Consider the following 16,352-nt stretch of genomic DNA (forward strand, 5'->3'; position numbering starts at 1 on the left):
AAGCTTTGTAGTTTTGGGGAAAAAATGTAAATATTTCAAGAAGATAAAACATCATTAAGCATTTTCACACCTGCATATTTGATACTTTGCTGAAACAGGTTTTGGGAGGAAGAAGGAAGGAAAAGATCTGAACCAGAGCTGGAAGAGAAGATGTTACGAAGCAACGAACAGGACGTGGAAGCTGTTGCTCGGAGCAAATGGTGTCATACTTACAGTTGTGTCCAGAGGCATTAGATGAACTGGAGAGTAGGAATACCTGATGGTCAGTCTTCCTTTCTTGATATTTCTCCTGAACACTTCCTAACTCAATCTAATATCTATTTCTAGGATAAATCCTAAAAACCTAAAGCAGAACCTAATTTACTAATTTACTTACTAATTAAGTGAACATGTGCTGTCCAAAATAAAACAACAAAGTGTGATATATTTTAAAAATCACCATGTATTATAGGCATATACAAAGAAAAATCTAAAAAATACATATTCAATTAAAATTACTTTATCTAATATTTGATAATTGATGAATAGTTATAAGTTAATGTAAATAAACAAAATAAAAATCAAAATATTTAGATATGGGTCATTCCTCTACTCATTCATTTATTTTTTAACATCTTTATTGGAGTATAATTGCTTTACAATGTTGTGTTAGTTGCTGCTGTATCACAAAGTGAATCAGCTATATGTATACATATATCCCCATAACCCCTCCCTCCCACCCTCCCTATCCCACCCCTCTAGGTGGTCACAAAGCACCGAGTTGACCTCCCTGTGCTACGTAGCTACTTCGCACTAGCTAGCTATTTTACATTTGGTAGTGTATATATGTCAATGCTATCTCTCACTTCGTCCCAGCTTACCCTTCCCCGTCCACGTGTCCTGAAGTCCATTCTCTACGTCTGCATTTTTATTCCTGCCCTGCTCCTAGGTTCATAAGAACCATTTTTTCTTTTCTTTTTTTAGATAACATATATATGTGTTAGCATACAGTATTTCTTGTTCTCTTTCTGACTTACTTCACTCAGTATGACAGTTTCTAGGTCCATCCACCTCACTACAATTCAATTTCGTTTCTTTTTAGGGCTAAGTAATATTCCATTGTATATATGTGCCACATCTTCTTTATCCATTCATCTCTCGATGGACACCTAGGTTGCTTCCATGTCCTGGCTATTGTAAATAGTGATGCAGTGAACACTGTGGTACATGACTCTTTTTGAATTATGGTTTTCGCAGGGTATATGCCCAGTAGTGGGATGGCTGGGTCATATGGTACTTCTATTTTTAGTTTTTGAAGGAAGCTCCATACTGTTCTCCATAGTGGCTGTACCAATTTACATTCCCACCAACAGTGCAAGAAGGTTCCCTTTTCTCCACATCCTCTCCAGCATTTATTGTTTGTAGATTTTTTGACGATGGCCATTCTGACTGGTGTGCGGTGATACCTCATCGTAGTTTTGATTTGCATTTCTCTAATGATTAGTGATGTTGAGCATCCTTTCATGTGTTTGTTGGCAATCTGTATAACTTCTTTGGAAAAATGTCTATTTAGATCTTCTGCCCATTTTTGGATTGGGTTGTTTGCTTTTTTGATATTGAGCTGCATGAGCTGCTTGTATATTTCAGAGATTAATCCTTTGTCAGTTGCTTTGTTTGCAAATACTTTCTCCCATTCTGAGGGGTGTCTTTTCGTCTTGTTTATGGTTTCCTTTGCTGTGCAAAAGCTTTTAAGTTTCATTAGGTCACATTTGTTTATTTTTATTTCCATTTCTCTAGGAGGTGGGTCAAAAAGGATCTTGCTGTGATTTATGCCATAGAGTGTTCTGCCTATGTTTTCCTCTAAGAGTTTTATAGTGTCTGGTCTTTAATCCATTTTGAGTTTATTTTTGTGTATGGTGTTAGGAAGTGTTCTAATTTCATCATTTTACATGTAGCTGTCCAGTTTCTCAGCACCACTTATTGAAGAGGCTGTCTTTGCTCCATTGTATATTCTTGCCTCGTTTATCAAAGACAAGGTGACCATATGTGTGTGGGTTTATCTCTGGGCTTTCTATCCTGTTCCACTGATCTATATTTCTCTTTTTGTGCCAGTACCATACTGTCTTGATAACTGTAGCTTTGTAGTATAGTCTGAAGTCAGGGAGTCTGATTCCTCCAGCTGCGTTTTTCCTTCTCAAGATTGCTTTGGCTATTCGGGGTCTTTTGTGTTTCCATACAAATTGTGAATTTTTTTGTTCTAGTTCTGTGAAAAATGCCATTGGTAGTTTGATAGGGATTGCATTGAATCTGTAGATTGCTTTGGGTAGTATAGTCATTTTCACAATGTTGATTCTTCCAATCCAAGAACACGGTATATCTCTTCATCGGTTTGTATCATCTTTAATTTCTTTCATCAGTGTCTTATGGTTTCTGCATACAGGTCTTTTGTCTCCTTAGGTAGGTTTATTCCTAGGTATTTTATTCTTTTTGTTGCAACGGTGAATGGGAGTGTTTCCTTAATTACTCTTTCAGATTTTTCATCATTAGTGTATAGGAATGCAAGAGATTTCTGTGCATTAATTTTGTATCCTGCTACTTTACCAAATTCATTGACTAGCTCTAGTAGTTTTCTGGTAGCATCTTCAGGATTCTCTATGTATAGTATCATGTCATCTGCAAACAGTGACAGCTTTACTTCTTCTTTTCCAATTTGGATTCCTTTTATTTCTTTTTCTTCTCTGATTGTTGTGGATAAAACTTCCCAAACTATGTTGAATAATAGTGGTGAGAGTGGGCAACCTTGTCTTGCTCCTGATCTTAGTGGAAATGGTTTCAGTTTTTCACTGTTGAGGACAATGTTGGCTGTGGCTTTGTCATATATGGCCTTTATTATGTTGAGGTAGGTTCCCTCTACACCTACTTTCTGGAGGGTTTTATCATAAATGGGTGTTGAATTTTGTCAAAAGCTTTTTCTGCATCTATTGAGATGATCATATGGTTTTTCTCTTTCAATTTGTTAATATGGTGTATCACATTGGTTGATTTGCATATATTGAAGAATCCTTGCATTACTGGGATAAACCCCACTTGATCATGGTGTATGATCCTTTTAATGTGCTGTTGGATTCTGTTTGCTAGTATTTTGTTGAGGATTTTTGCATCTATGTTCATCAGTGATATTGGCCTGTAGTTTTCTTTTTCTGTGACATCTTTGCCTGATTTTGGTATCAGGGTGATGGTGGCCTCGTAGAATGAGTTTGGGAGTGTTCCTCCTTCTGCTATATTTTGGAAGAGTTTGAGAAGGATAGGTGTTAGCTCTTCTCTAAATGTTTGCTAGAATTTGCCTGTGAAGCCATCTGGTCCTGGGCTTTTATTTGTTGGAAGATTTTTAATCACAGTTTCAATTTCACAATTTTTTTTGTGATTGGTCTGTTCATATTTTCTATTTCTTCCTAGTTCAGTCTCAGAAGGTTGTGCTTTTCTAAGAATTTGTCCACTTCTTCCAGGTTGTCCATTTATTGGCATATAGTTTGAATGCAGTAATATCTCATGATCCTTTATATTTCTGCAGTGTCAGTTGTTACTTCTCCTTTTTCATTTCTAATTCTGTTGTTTTGAGTCTTCTCCCTTTTTTTCTTTATGAGTGTGGCTAATGGTTTATCAATTTTGTTTATCTTCTCAAAGAACCAGCTTTTAGTTTTATTGATCTTTGCTACTGTTTCCTTTGTTTCTGTTTCATTTATTTCTGCTCGGATCTTTATGATTTCTTTCCTTCTGCTACCTTTGGGGGTTTTATTGTTCTTCTTTCTCTAATTGGTTTAGGTGTAAGGTTAGGTTGTTTATTTGAGATGTTTCTTGTTTCTTAAGGTAGGACTGTATTGCCATAAACTTCCCTCTTAGAACTGCTTTTGCTGCATCCCATAGGTTTTGGGTCGTTGTGTTTTCATTGTCATTTGTTTCTAGGTATTTTTGGATTTCCTCTTTAATTTCTTCAGTGATCTCTTGGTTATTTAGTAGTGTATTGTTTAGCCTCCATGTGTTTGTATTTTTTACAGATTTTTTCCTGTAATTGATATCTAGTCTCATAGTGTTGTGGTCGGAAAAGATACTTCATACGATTTCAATTTTCTTAAATTTACCAAGGCTTGATTTGTGACCTAAGATATGATCTATCCTGGGGATGTTCCATGAGCACTTGAGAAGAAAGTGTATTCTGTTGTTTTTGGATGGAATGTCCCATAAATATCAATTAAGTGCATCTTGTTTAATGTGTCATTTAAAGCTTGTGCTTCCTTATTTATTTTCATTTTGCATGATCTGTCCATTGGTGAAAATGGGGTGTTAAAGTCCCCTACTATAATTGTGTTACTATCGATTTCCCCTTTATAGCTGTTAGCATTTGCCTTATGTATTGAGGTGCTCCTATGTTGGGTGCATAAATATTTACAACTGTTATATCTTCTTCTTGGATTGATCCCTTGATGATTATGTAGTGTCCTTCTTTGTCTCTTGTAATAGCCTTTAAAGTTGATTTTGTCTGATATGAGAATTGCTACTCCAGCTTTCTTTTGATTTCCATTTGCATGGAATATCTTTTTCTGTCCCCTCACTTTCAGTCTGTATGTGTCCCTAGGTCTGAAGTGGGTCTCTTGTAGACAGCATATACATGGGTCTTGTTTTTGTATCCATTCATCCAGTCCATGTCTTTTAGTTGGAGCATTTAAACCATTTACATTTAAGGTAGTTATCGATATGTATGTTCCTATTGCCGTTTTCTTAATTGTTTTGGGTTTGTTATTGTAGGTCTTTTCCTTCTCCTGTGTTTCCTGCCTAGAGAAGTTCCTTTAGCACTTGTTGTAATGCTGGTTTGGTGGTGCTGAATTCTCTTAGCTTTTGCTTGTCTGTAAAAGGTTTTAATTTCTCCATCGAGTCTGAATGAGACCCTTGCTGGGTAATCTTGGTTGTAGGTTTTTCCCTTTCATCACTTTAAATATGTCCTGCCACTCCCTTCTGGCTTGCAGAGTTTCTGCTGAAAGATCAGCTGTTAACCTTATGCGGATTCCCTTGTATGTTATTTGTTGCTTTTCCTGTGCTGCTTTTAATATTTTTTCTTTGTATTTAATTTTTTATACTTTGATTAGTATGTGCCTTGGCGTTTCTCCTTGGATTTATCCTGTATGGGACTCTCTGAGCTTCCTGGACTTGATTGAATATTTCCTTTCCCATGTTAGGGAAGTTTTCAACTGTAATCTCTTCAAATATTTTCTCAGATCCTTTCTTTTTCTCTTCTTCTTCTGGGACCCCTATAATTCGAATGCTGGTGCATTTCATGTTGTCCCAGAGGTCTCTGAGACTGTCCTCAATTCTTTTCATTCTCTTTTCTTTATTCTGCTGTGCGGTAGTTATTTCCACTATTTTATCTTTCAGGTCACGTATCCGTTCTTCTGCCTCAGTGATTCTGCTATTGATTCCTTCTAGAGAATTTCTAATTTCATTTATTGTGTTGTTCATCATTGTTTGTTTGCTCCTTGGGTCTTCTAGGTCCTTGTTAAATGTGTCCTGTATTTTCTACATTCTATTTCCAAGATTTTGGATCATCTGTACTATCATTACTCTGAATTTTTTTTCAGGTAGACTGTGTATTTCCTCTTCATTTGTTTGGTCTGGTAGGTTTTTACCTTGCTCCTTCATCTGCTGCGTATTTCTCTGTCTTCCCATTTTGCTTACTTACTGTGTTTGGGGTCTCTGTTTCGCAGACTACAGGTTCGTAGTTCCCGTTGTTTTTGGTGTCTGCCCCCAGTGGGTAAGGTTGGTTCAGTGGGTTGTGTAGGCTTCCTGGTGGAGGGGACTGGTTCCTGTGTTCTGGTGGGTGGGGCTGGATCCTCTTTCTGGTGGCCAGGGCTGCATCTGGTGGTGTGTTTTGGGGTGTCTGTGAGCTTACTATGATTTTAGGCAGCCTCTCTGCTAATGGGTGGGGTTGTGTTCTGGTCTTGCAAGCTGTTTGGCATGGGGTGTCCAGCACTGAAGCTTGCTGGCCATTGGGTGGAGCTGGGTCTTAGCGTTGAGACGGATATCTGGGAGAGCTCATGCCGAATGATATTACATGGAGCCGGGAGGTCTCTGGTGGTCCAATGTCCTGAACTCAGCTCTCGCACCTCAGAGGCTCCGGCTTGACACCCAGCCGGAGTACCAAGACCCTGTCAGCCACACAGCTCAGAAGAGAAGAGAGAAAAAAAGAAAGAAAAAAAATTAAATAAAAAATTAAATAAAATAGAATAATTAAAATATTAAAATAAAAAAAATTAAAAAGTTACCAAAAAAAAAAAAAGAAGAGAGCAACCAAACCAATAAACAAATCAACCAATGATAACAAGCGCTAAAAACTATACTAAGATAAACATAAAAATCAGAAACCAGTCAGTCACAGACAGCAAATCCCAAGTCTACAGTTGCTCCCAAAGTCCACCACCTCAATTCTGGGTTGATTCGTTGTCTATTCAGGTACTCCACAGATGCAGGGTACCTGACTGGGAATTTAATCCGCTGCTCCTGAGGCTGCATGGAGAGATTTCCCCTTCTCTTCTTTGTTCACACAGCTCCTGGGGTTCAGCTTTGGTTTTGGCCCTGCCTCTGCATGTAAGTTGCCCTCAGGCTTCTGTTACCACCCAGACAGGCCAGGGTTAAAGCAGCGGCTGATTAGGGAGCTCTGGCTCACTTAGGCTGTGGGGAGGGAGGGGTACGGTAGTTATAATTGGAATGCAGGGCGAGCCCGCTGCGGCAGAGGCCAGCGTGACATTGCAACAGCCTGAGGTGCGCTATGTGTTCTCCCGGGGAAGTTGTCCCTGGATCATGGGACCCTGGCAGTGGTGGGCTGCACAGGCTCCCAGGGGCGGGGGCACATGGATAGTGACCTGTGCTTTTACACAGGATTCTTGGTGGCTGCAGCAGCAGTGTTAGCGTTTCATGCGCTCTCTGTTGTCCGAGCTGATAGCCATGGCTCACGCCCGTCTCTGGAGCTCATTTAGGAGGCACTCTGCCTTCTGTGGGCAGACAGGGAAGGAATCCCCTCTCCTCATGCACCCTGAAACAATGGTCTCTTGCCTCTTAGGCAGGTCCAGAGCTTTTCCCGGACTCCCTCCCGGCTAGCTGTGGTGCGCTAGCCCCCTTCAGGCTCTGTTCACGCAGCCAACCCCAGTCCTCTCCCTGGGATCTGACCTCCAAAGCCCGAGCCTCAGCTCCCAGCCCCTGCCCGCCCCAGCGGGTGAGCAGACAAGCCTCTCAGGATGGTGAGTGCAGGTCAGCACCGATCTTCTGTGCGGGAATCTCTCCACTTTGCCCTCTGCACCCGTTGCTGCGCTCTCCTCCGTGGCTCCGAAGCTTTCCCCCGCTCCCGCCCAACCCCCCGTCTCCACCAGTGAAGGGGCTTCCTAGTATGTGGAAACTTTTCCTCCTTCACAGATCCCTCCCAGAAGTGCAGGTCCCGTCCCTATTCCTTTGTCTCTGTTTTTTCTTTTGCCCTACCCAGGTATGTGGGGATTTTCTTACCTTTTGGGAAGTCTGAGGTCTTCTGTCAGCATTCAGGAGTGTTCTGTAGGAGTTGTTCCACATGTAGATGTATTTCTCATGTATTTGTGGGGAGGAAGGTGATCTCCACATGTTACTCCTCCGCCATCTTGAAGGTCCCCCCTCCCTCTACCCATTCTTAATATAACATGGTCTCCATCTACTTCACCATCTGGCTTACTGTCTGCTGAATGTGCTCTACTGTGTCTCCATCCTTCCTAAATACAACAGGTGAGTTCTAGGTACTAACAGTACAGTAAAGTTGCTTATTTCCTCGTTCTAAAAAGTGGTTATCAGTCCTAGCTGCACCTCAGAAGTACTTGTAGCGTTTTATTGTTTTGATATTTTAGTTTTTTTGTTAAATAGAGATGCACAGGCCCTGCTCTCGTCTGCAGAGCCAGCATCTCTACGGGGCTACTGCTATGATGTACACTTGTGAGGTGAGTTAGCTGGAGCCAAGAGCAGGGTTTATCTCGTAAATCAAGCCTACTGCTCCAACCTGAGGAGGCCTCTTAAGCTCCTGATTCTGCCTTAGAATGTACTTTTCTTTTCCTCCACTTAATGTCATTTGTAATTCTAATGGACTTTCATTCTATAGCTTCATCCAAATTTCTGTACAACAATGTTGAGCTAGCTAGGGCTGAGACCTTGGCCCTATGTCACACAATGAGAAATCTTTTCATTGACAGCAATCTGTTATTAAACACCACAGTTGACTGAAATTTAGCAACCACTGCCATTGCCTCTGGTGAGCCTTCTGATTGTGCAGGCTAGAAAGCTAAATGCTGCATTTCCTAGAACACTCTGCACCTAGAGTCCTAGCTAAGTGTACTTTCTCACAACTGGGAAAGCAGGAAGTGAGGAGGAGACCATGAGCCTGCTACCTCAGCTACTTCCTCTGGGCAGCACAGCTATGCAGACAAGGGTTTTTTTACAGCAGCATTCCAGCATCCAGTCACCAGACTCACAGGTGCTAATAGGTGGCTGCAGTCTCAGTGGTGGCTTTCTCATCCCTGAAGAGCAACAGGGATTGATCTCAATCTGTATTACTGAACTCATTAGTGCCAATGTCAGCCTCTGGATTCACTACCTTCCTGACTGTAGTAGTAGTAGTTCTATAAGGCTCACTTTTGTGGTAGTGTGGGAGTCGTTCCTGGAGGCCTAGCCTACACAGCCCTCTCCTCCAAACTTTCCACTGATTTTGTTAAGAGCCACACCTCTGACTTAAATCTTTTTATGTTTAAAACGCCTAGTTTCTGTCCTCCAATAAACCCCAACTGATATAAGCCTCTAAGTGTGAAACTGTTCAACCCTCATAACAGAACCATCAGCTAGGTCATACTACATAGTGCCTACAAGGATATCATCAAAGATCTTGTCAAATACTCTCCCCAAATCATAAAACACAATATCCAAACCTAGCAGTTTCTCTGATCTAGGGGTTTAGCAATGCTATCAAAAAAGGAAATCAAATTATTCTGATATGGTTTGTTCCCGGTAACCTATGCTAACTTATAATGACTCAGGTCTCCTTTCCTAAAGGACTCACAAATGTTCTAGACTTCTGCCCAAGGGGATGTCAAGCTCACCGGCCCACAGTAATGATGTGATTTGGGGGTCAAACCTGGGTCTGTATATTGGGTCCACCACTTACTTGCTATGAAATCTCTGACAAGTCACTTCACATTCCCAAGTCTCAGTTTCCTTAGTGGCAAATGATAGTGACAATGTTACTTTACAGAGTCCTTGTGAGAAGTTAATGAGATAATGTACGCAAAGTCCCAAGCACAATGTTTGGCCCATACTAGACACACAATTAATGATAGTTATAACCTGAGAAATTTATCTTTTATTCTCTTTTCTAAAAATAATAAATAAATAAATAAATAAAAATTAACTCTCTCATGCTTACATGGCACTTTCCTCATTTTCTCAAAAAGACATCAAACTTCACAAACAGTGGAATACAGTTCTCTCACCTGCAAGTTATCTCAACACATTACTGATCTTACTCCTAGCCAGGAGATATCAAATCAGCTGAGTGCTCCCTTACCATGTCCTCACCTTGCCATTCAAATGTCTTGTATTCACGTTTGTGGTATTCTCTTCATTTTGGAGATCATTATTCTCTATAGAACCTCTCTGGCTATCGTGCTGGATAAAGAGAGATGGAGCAAGGTTTTGGAGGAGGCAGAGAAAGGTACGAGCAAGAGTCTGCCCTGTGAAGGAAGAGACCAGAGCTGCTGGATGGCTCAGTACCTCCACTCCCAGTCCCAGGAAGATCAGGTCCCCTTCAATGCACGAGGGAAGCAGGGCTGGGCTCTCCAGATGCTCCAGCTTCCCAAGTTGTTGGAAGGACAAACTGACATAGCGGGCACATGGAGATTAGCTGAAACCATGGAACAGAGCTGCTAACCTGACTGGAGAGTGTGGCACTTCCTTAAATACTAACAGAGATAGTTTCCCCTTAGGGCAACTACAGCTACCAATCCAGCTCCAGCTCTGAAAGGCTAGGAAGTTCCACCATAGAAACAGAGCAGATCTGAACAAGGTAAAAGGCCCCAGTTTTTTCTTTGCTCAAACAACTGCTCTTCCAGAGTTACCCACAAAGAAATAATCTCTACTAACTCATCAATTTAATGACAATTGATTCCTGACCTGGTCCTAATCTATTCCTTCAGGATAAAAAATCCTAAATGTTGATTTCCTTAATGACAACCAACCTGCTTATACCTCACAATTCCAACTGGCCTAGACTACTCTGGATAAAGTATAATATATAAGGAAGTAGAGTTCCATGTGTAAATATTGGCTGATGCCAGATTGTGAAAGACCTGGGTTACCAAGCTGAAGCCTGGACATTACATGGGTAATGAGATCCCAGGGAAATGGGAATGGGAAGAGGGGGAGTGGGAGAGAGATGGTACAAATAATGCCATCATTGCTGAAAATAAGTTTGGAGAGTTCTTTGGACATGCTCTCCAGGTCTATGCCCGTTTTTTAAAAAACAGATAAAATTTTAAATATTTCTTGTCATTTTACTCCATTTCCCTTCAAAAGCTCTTTTAATAATTTTGCTTCCTAGGCACTTCCCTGGTGGCACAGTGGTTAAGAATCCACCTGCCAATACAGGGGACATGGTTTCGAGCCCTGGCCCGGGAAGATCCCACATGCCGCAGAGCAACTAAGCCCGTGCACCACAACTACTGAGCCTGTGCTCTAGAGCCCACGAGCCACAACTACTGAGCCTGCGAGCCACAACTACTGCAGCGTGCATGCCTAGGGCCAGTGCCCCACAAAAAAGAGAAGCTCGCACACCGCCACAAAGAGCAGCCCCCGCTCACTGCAACTAGAGAAAGCCCGTGCACAGCAACGAAGACCCAACGCGGCCAAAAAATAAATAAATAAATTAATTAATTAATTTTAAAAAATAATAATAATTTTGCTTCCTAGAGTTAAATCACCACACTTTTCAGAGGTAAGGAAAACAGGTCTGTAATTTCTAGCTTCACGGATAAAGGTATAAAAACGTATGCAAACATAATTTAAACTGACAAGAATATTAAATCAGGCAACTCTTTTGAAACTCCAAAGGAAAAGGTGATGGAAATCAGAATATTCGGCACACAGTATAACATTCTAGAGATTTTAGAAAATTAAAAATAATATAATGCTATAATCTTTTAGGGAACAAAAAAATATATAAAATATTTTCAGGGAAGAAAAATGCTAAAGACACATTAGCAAATGGGGCTTCCACTAATGTAACATAACCTAAGAGCTCATACCAACGCATCTAAGACGTTTTAAAGAAGATTTCGATCATGAGGAAACACAAAACTAAAACTAAAAGTCATTATGTGGTTTCACGGAAAGTAAGTTCTGCCTCAATAACTTCTTTACACTCTATACTATTGCTATACTACAGTATGACAAAACCTGGGGGGGTTACACTAACATCATTTGGTTCGATCTCTGGGAACATGGAAGTCCCACATTATAACAGAATGATGTCTAAATGGTGGAAACTTAAAATACAAAGGAAGTTGTCTCATGGGATTTAAAACTTGCTAAAGCATATAAAACCACCACAGGGAACTCTACTTAATGCACTGTAGGGTCCTAAATGGAGAGGATCTGTGTATACGTATGGCTGATTCATTCTGCTGTGCAGTAGAAGCTAGCACAACGTTGTGAAGCAACTATAGCCCAATAAAAAATAATCAGAAAAATAAAAATTAAATAAATAAAGCATATAAAACAACTACATAAACCACTATCTGCTCATTTTAGAAATGAGCTTTCAATAAAATCTCTGTGACCCAAAGAATCATACTTAGGACATAAAATTATGACATAAATTGAATGATTTCTGGGGCTGTCAAAGCTGAAAGTCATTACATGAAATATGTGGAAATCTGTGCTATAATTTTAAAGCATGAGGTCTGATAAATCATTATCACATATCTCTTCCTTGAAATATAACAATCTAACATGAATTCGATTCCATAAATACTCATTTTTAAACCACTGTTTAAATGCTGATGTTCAACTATATTGACTACATGGAAAAAGTTGTTTATGTAGTTTCATAGGAAACGCAGTAGCTCTCTAAAGATAGAACAAAGCACTCAGTGATCTTCTAACTGGTCTGTTAAGAATCATAACACTTGACTAAAAGAATTTTATCAGCTGTGGAAAAGTGGTGCTACATGCTGATGGGAAATGTGTTGTAAATGATCTTATCTGTCTTTCTGATCTACAAGGCATATGACTTGTACCCTAACACTAGCTAGCTTTGGAGGCCACAAGACCATTCAATGTAGTTGGGTGAGCATGTTACAGATGCAGAAGCCCTATTCTAGTAATATGCCCAGCTAGGAATCCAAGCCTTAGACTGCTTTTCGGGGCAAAGGCTCAAGAAACCTATTAGCGTGGGAGATAAAAAAAATTCACATCCCTCTCCCCCTTCCCACCCAGGATTAACTATGTGGCAATCTGTTTTCATCTTGCGCTTCGCGGCGCTCTCTTTCAAAGTATACAACCATAATGGGCTATGTATACTAAGAAATGTGAAGAAAGCAACGGCAGTGAGCCAAATGACTTGAAGCTATGAGGTTAGACTTATCAAGCAGACTCACAGGGGGAGTAGCAAAAAGAAAGGGGTAGGCAAAAAGAAAACAAAAATGTCAGAGAGGAAATTCCTACCTATATCCATTTTACCCTATCAGCAAATCATTTGACTCTTTATAACTTTCTAGGCTCCACAATGCAAGAAGTCATGTATTACTGCTTTTGTGCCGTGGAGAAGTAGTTCTGTGTAGTGAAAAACAGCTTTGTGCTTAGACTTTGACATTGACCATACATGACTAGAGTGGTAGGGGGAAGAAAACGGTCAGTAGGTATCAGGAGGTAATTAATCTGCTTTTGCCTATAACTGAAAAATCACAATGTCCTACATTGTTAACTGCAATCTTAAAGAGCCATATTTATACAAAAAGAAATGCTAGCCTGTGAAAGTATCTCTGTCTTCATCACTCTGTAAGCAACGGAGATCAGAGAGAACGCCTTAATCGTCATTTCAGCCCTGCAGCGCCCCTGGCACTGTGCCTAGCACAGGACAAGCAGTAGTAAACATGCACTGAACTGATTTTTCTGCACGAGTATCCCTGTCTCTTGATTCTTCTTTCTAGTGTTTCTTCTTTTCCCACCTTAGCCCTTATTTCTTCCCTTGGCTTGCTCCCCTCTGTCACTGCAGCTTAACTGATAACTTAGACAACGTGATATAATATTATGTTGTATTATTTGGAACAGAATTTTAGGTTCACGTTTTTAATTGGAAAAGTAAATGTTAGGAACGCTATCTTTTTATCTCAAAAAATACTTTACAAATTAAATTATGGGTTAGCATCCTTCAACAGAAAAAAGTTCCGTAACACTAAGTTAAAGATGTGCTACTTTCTGCTATATTAAAAGAATTTTTGAAAATTCACTTGTGCCATATTCCTTTCACTGTTAAATAAAGCCAAGAAACAAAATTTTCCACAACTGGCTATAACAAGCAACACAGAACTATCCTGGTTTCTATAGAAGTATACTCTCAAAACAGAAAATTAATATTCAATGGGAAAAAAAGCCACATACTTTTCATAGTTCCATCTTCTTCTTCCTCATCCTCACTGTTTATAACCATGGTCCCCAAGTCAGATTCTAACATTGTGCTATTGTGTTCAATCATGGTCTGGGCCCCTTCACTCATCGTGCTTGTGGCCCTCATGGTGCCCACGCTTTCCGAGCTAGTCTTCACCATGGTGTGGGAATCCAGCTCATCTTCATCCTGCAAACAAAACACTGCAGTGAAGGAAGACTTTTCTAACAAAGATGGATATCATACAATACTATGAACATATTATATTTTAATAATGAAAAATACTACTATCACTACTAATTTTAATGTAGGGACATAAATACAGTGTTATCATAAGACCCAAAAGTTATCCAAAATAACCTAAAGCTTTAGGTAATTGAAGCTCAAGCAACAGAAATTGATGAAATAGCAGGCTGCTAGTTGTTCTTAAAATAAGGATTAAGACAGGAAGATTATTAACAAAGAATGTATAACAAAATAAACAAATAAAAGAGAGCACATTAAAGACAGAACATGTTGGCACTATTATAACAGCTTTAATAATGTTTATAACTTTGTACAAAAGCCATTAGCTTTTTAAAAATTATGATAAATATACATAACATAAAATTTACCATTTTGATCATTTTTCAGTGCACAGTTCTGTGGCATTAAGTACATTCACAGTGTTGTCCAATCATCATCAATACCCTTTTCGAGAAATTTTTCATTATCTCAAACAGAAATTCTGTACCCATCAAAAACTAACTCCTTATTACTTCCTTCACCCAATCCCTGGTAACCTCTATTCTACTTTCTGTTACTATGAATTCACCTATTCTAGGTACCTCATAAAAGTAGAAGCATGCCTTTTGCATCTTTTGTGTCTGGCTTATTTCACTTAGCATGTTTTCAAGGTTCATCCGTGTTGGAGCAGATGTCAGAATCTCATTCCTTTTTAAGACTGAATGATATTCCATTGCATGTACACACACACACACACACACACACCTTTTGTTTACCCATTCATTTGTTAATGGACATTAAGGTGTTTACACCTTTTGGTTATTATGAATAATGTTCTGAACACTGGTATATAAGTATCTACAGATAGATGGTCCCCGACTTATGATGGTCCGACTTAGGATTTTTCAACGTTACAACAGTACAAACGAGATACCCATTCAGTAGAAACCGTACTTTGAATTTTGAACTTTTCCTGGGCTAGCAATACGCAGTACGATACTCTCGTGATGCTGGGCAACAGCAGCAAGCTGCAGCTCCGTCAGCCACTTGATCAGGGATGTAAACAACCCATACATTTACAACAATTCTGTATCCAAACAACCATTCTGTGTTTCACTTTCAGTATAGTATTCAAGGGATTATGTGAGATTCCACTCTATTATAAAATAGGCTTTGTGTTCGATGATTTTGTCAAACCGTAGGTTAATTTAAGTGTTCTGAGCACATTTAAGGTAGGCTAGACTAAGCTATGTTTTTCGGTAGGTTAGGTGTATTATATACATTTTCAACTTAACGGTATTTTCAACTAAAGATGAACTTATCGGGATGTAACCTCATCATAATTTAAGGAATATCTGTATTTGAGTCCCTGCTTTCAATCCTTTTGGGTGTATGCCTAGGAGTGCAATTTATATCAAACGGTAATTCTCAATTTTGGGGGGAACTGTCAAAATGTTTTCTGCATTGGCCACACCATTTTATATTCCAACAGTGTACAGGTTCCAACTTATCCACATCCTCACCAACACTTGTTATTTTCCCTCTTTTTTTTTTTTTTGAGAACAGACATCCTAATGGATGTGTGGTATCTCATTGTGGTTTGATTTGCATTTCCCTAATAACTAGTGATATTGAGCATCTTTTCATGTGCTTATTGGCCACTTGTGTATCTTCTTTGGAGAAATGTCTATTCAAGTCCTTTGCCCATTGTTGTTACAGATTGTTTTTTGTTGTCGTTGAGCTGAAGAAGTTCACTTTATGTTCTGGATATTAATCGCTTATCAGATATATGATTTGCAAATATTTCTCTCCATTCTGTAGGTTGTCTTTTCACTCTCTTGATAGTTTCTTTGATACACAAAAGCTTTTCATTTTGATGAACTCCAATTTATCTGTTTTTTCTCTTTTGTTGCCATATCCTAGCCATTGGCTTTTAAATGTAAATTCACAGAAGAATCAAGTCAGTAATATAAGTATGAACCAAAAAATGCTCTTTAGAACATTCACCAAAAGATAAACTGGAATAGGGCCATAAAACTAAACTAACACATTCTGTTTGAGAAACCAAGCAATGTGCTATTTAGAAAAACCTGATCATGTACTGAAATTAATTTATACCTATTCCACTTTAAGTAGAAACAAACAAACAAAACCTAAGTTCTGACGAGGTCAAAATGCAAATACTGGAGAACAGGAGCAGCCAGGTTGTTCTCAGCTGTTTGACAGCCCTCCTCATCCTCAACCTACAGGATAAATTCAGCATTATATCTCAAAGTCTTCTGCTCTCCTTTCATGAGCTTCTCTTCTTTTAGAAGACTTCTTCATTCTTATGCATCCAACTATCTAATATATTGAGGACTCCCAAATCCTGACATCTTTCTGACTTTACTTACTACTTAAATGCTTAATGATGTTTAAAACTCAACATTCTCAAACG

At 39.4% G+C, this 16,352-nt stretch overlaps 1 protein-coding gene across 3 annotated transcripts in view; it reads right to left on the reverse strand.

Annotated features, from left to right (window-relative positions):
- Positions 1-16,352, reverse strand: part of STK3 (serine/threonine kinase 3) — a 310,598-nt gene that overhangs the window by 76,614 nt on the left and 217,632 nt on the right. For all 3 annotated transcript variants that reach the window (XM_082432738.1, XM_082432736.1, XM_082432737.1), the window contains one exon: positions 13,687-13,879. In XM_082432738.1, the coding sequence (XP_082288864.1) occupies positions 13,687-13,879 (193 nt within the window). The remainder of the gene's footprint in view (positions 1-13,686; positions 13,880-16,352) is intronic.

Source organism: Balaenoptera physalus (genome assembly GCF_965194825.1).
Source record: "Balaenoptera physalus genome assembly, chromosome: 17".
In the NCBI taxonomy this organism is placed as follows: Eukaryota; Metazoa; Chordata; class Mammalia; order Artiodactyla; family Balaenopteridae; genus Balaenoptera; species Balaenoptera physalus.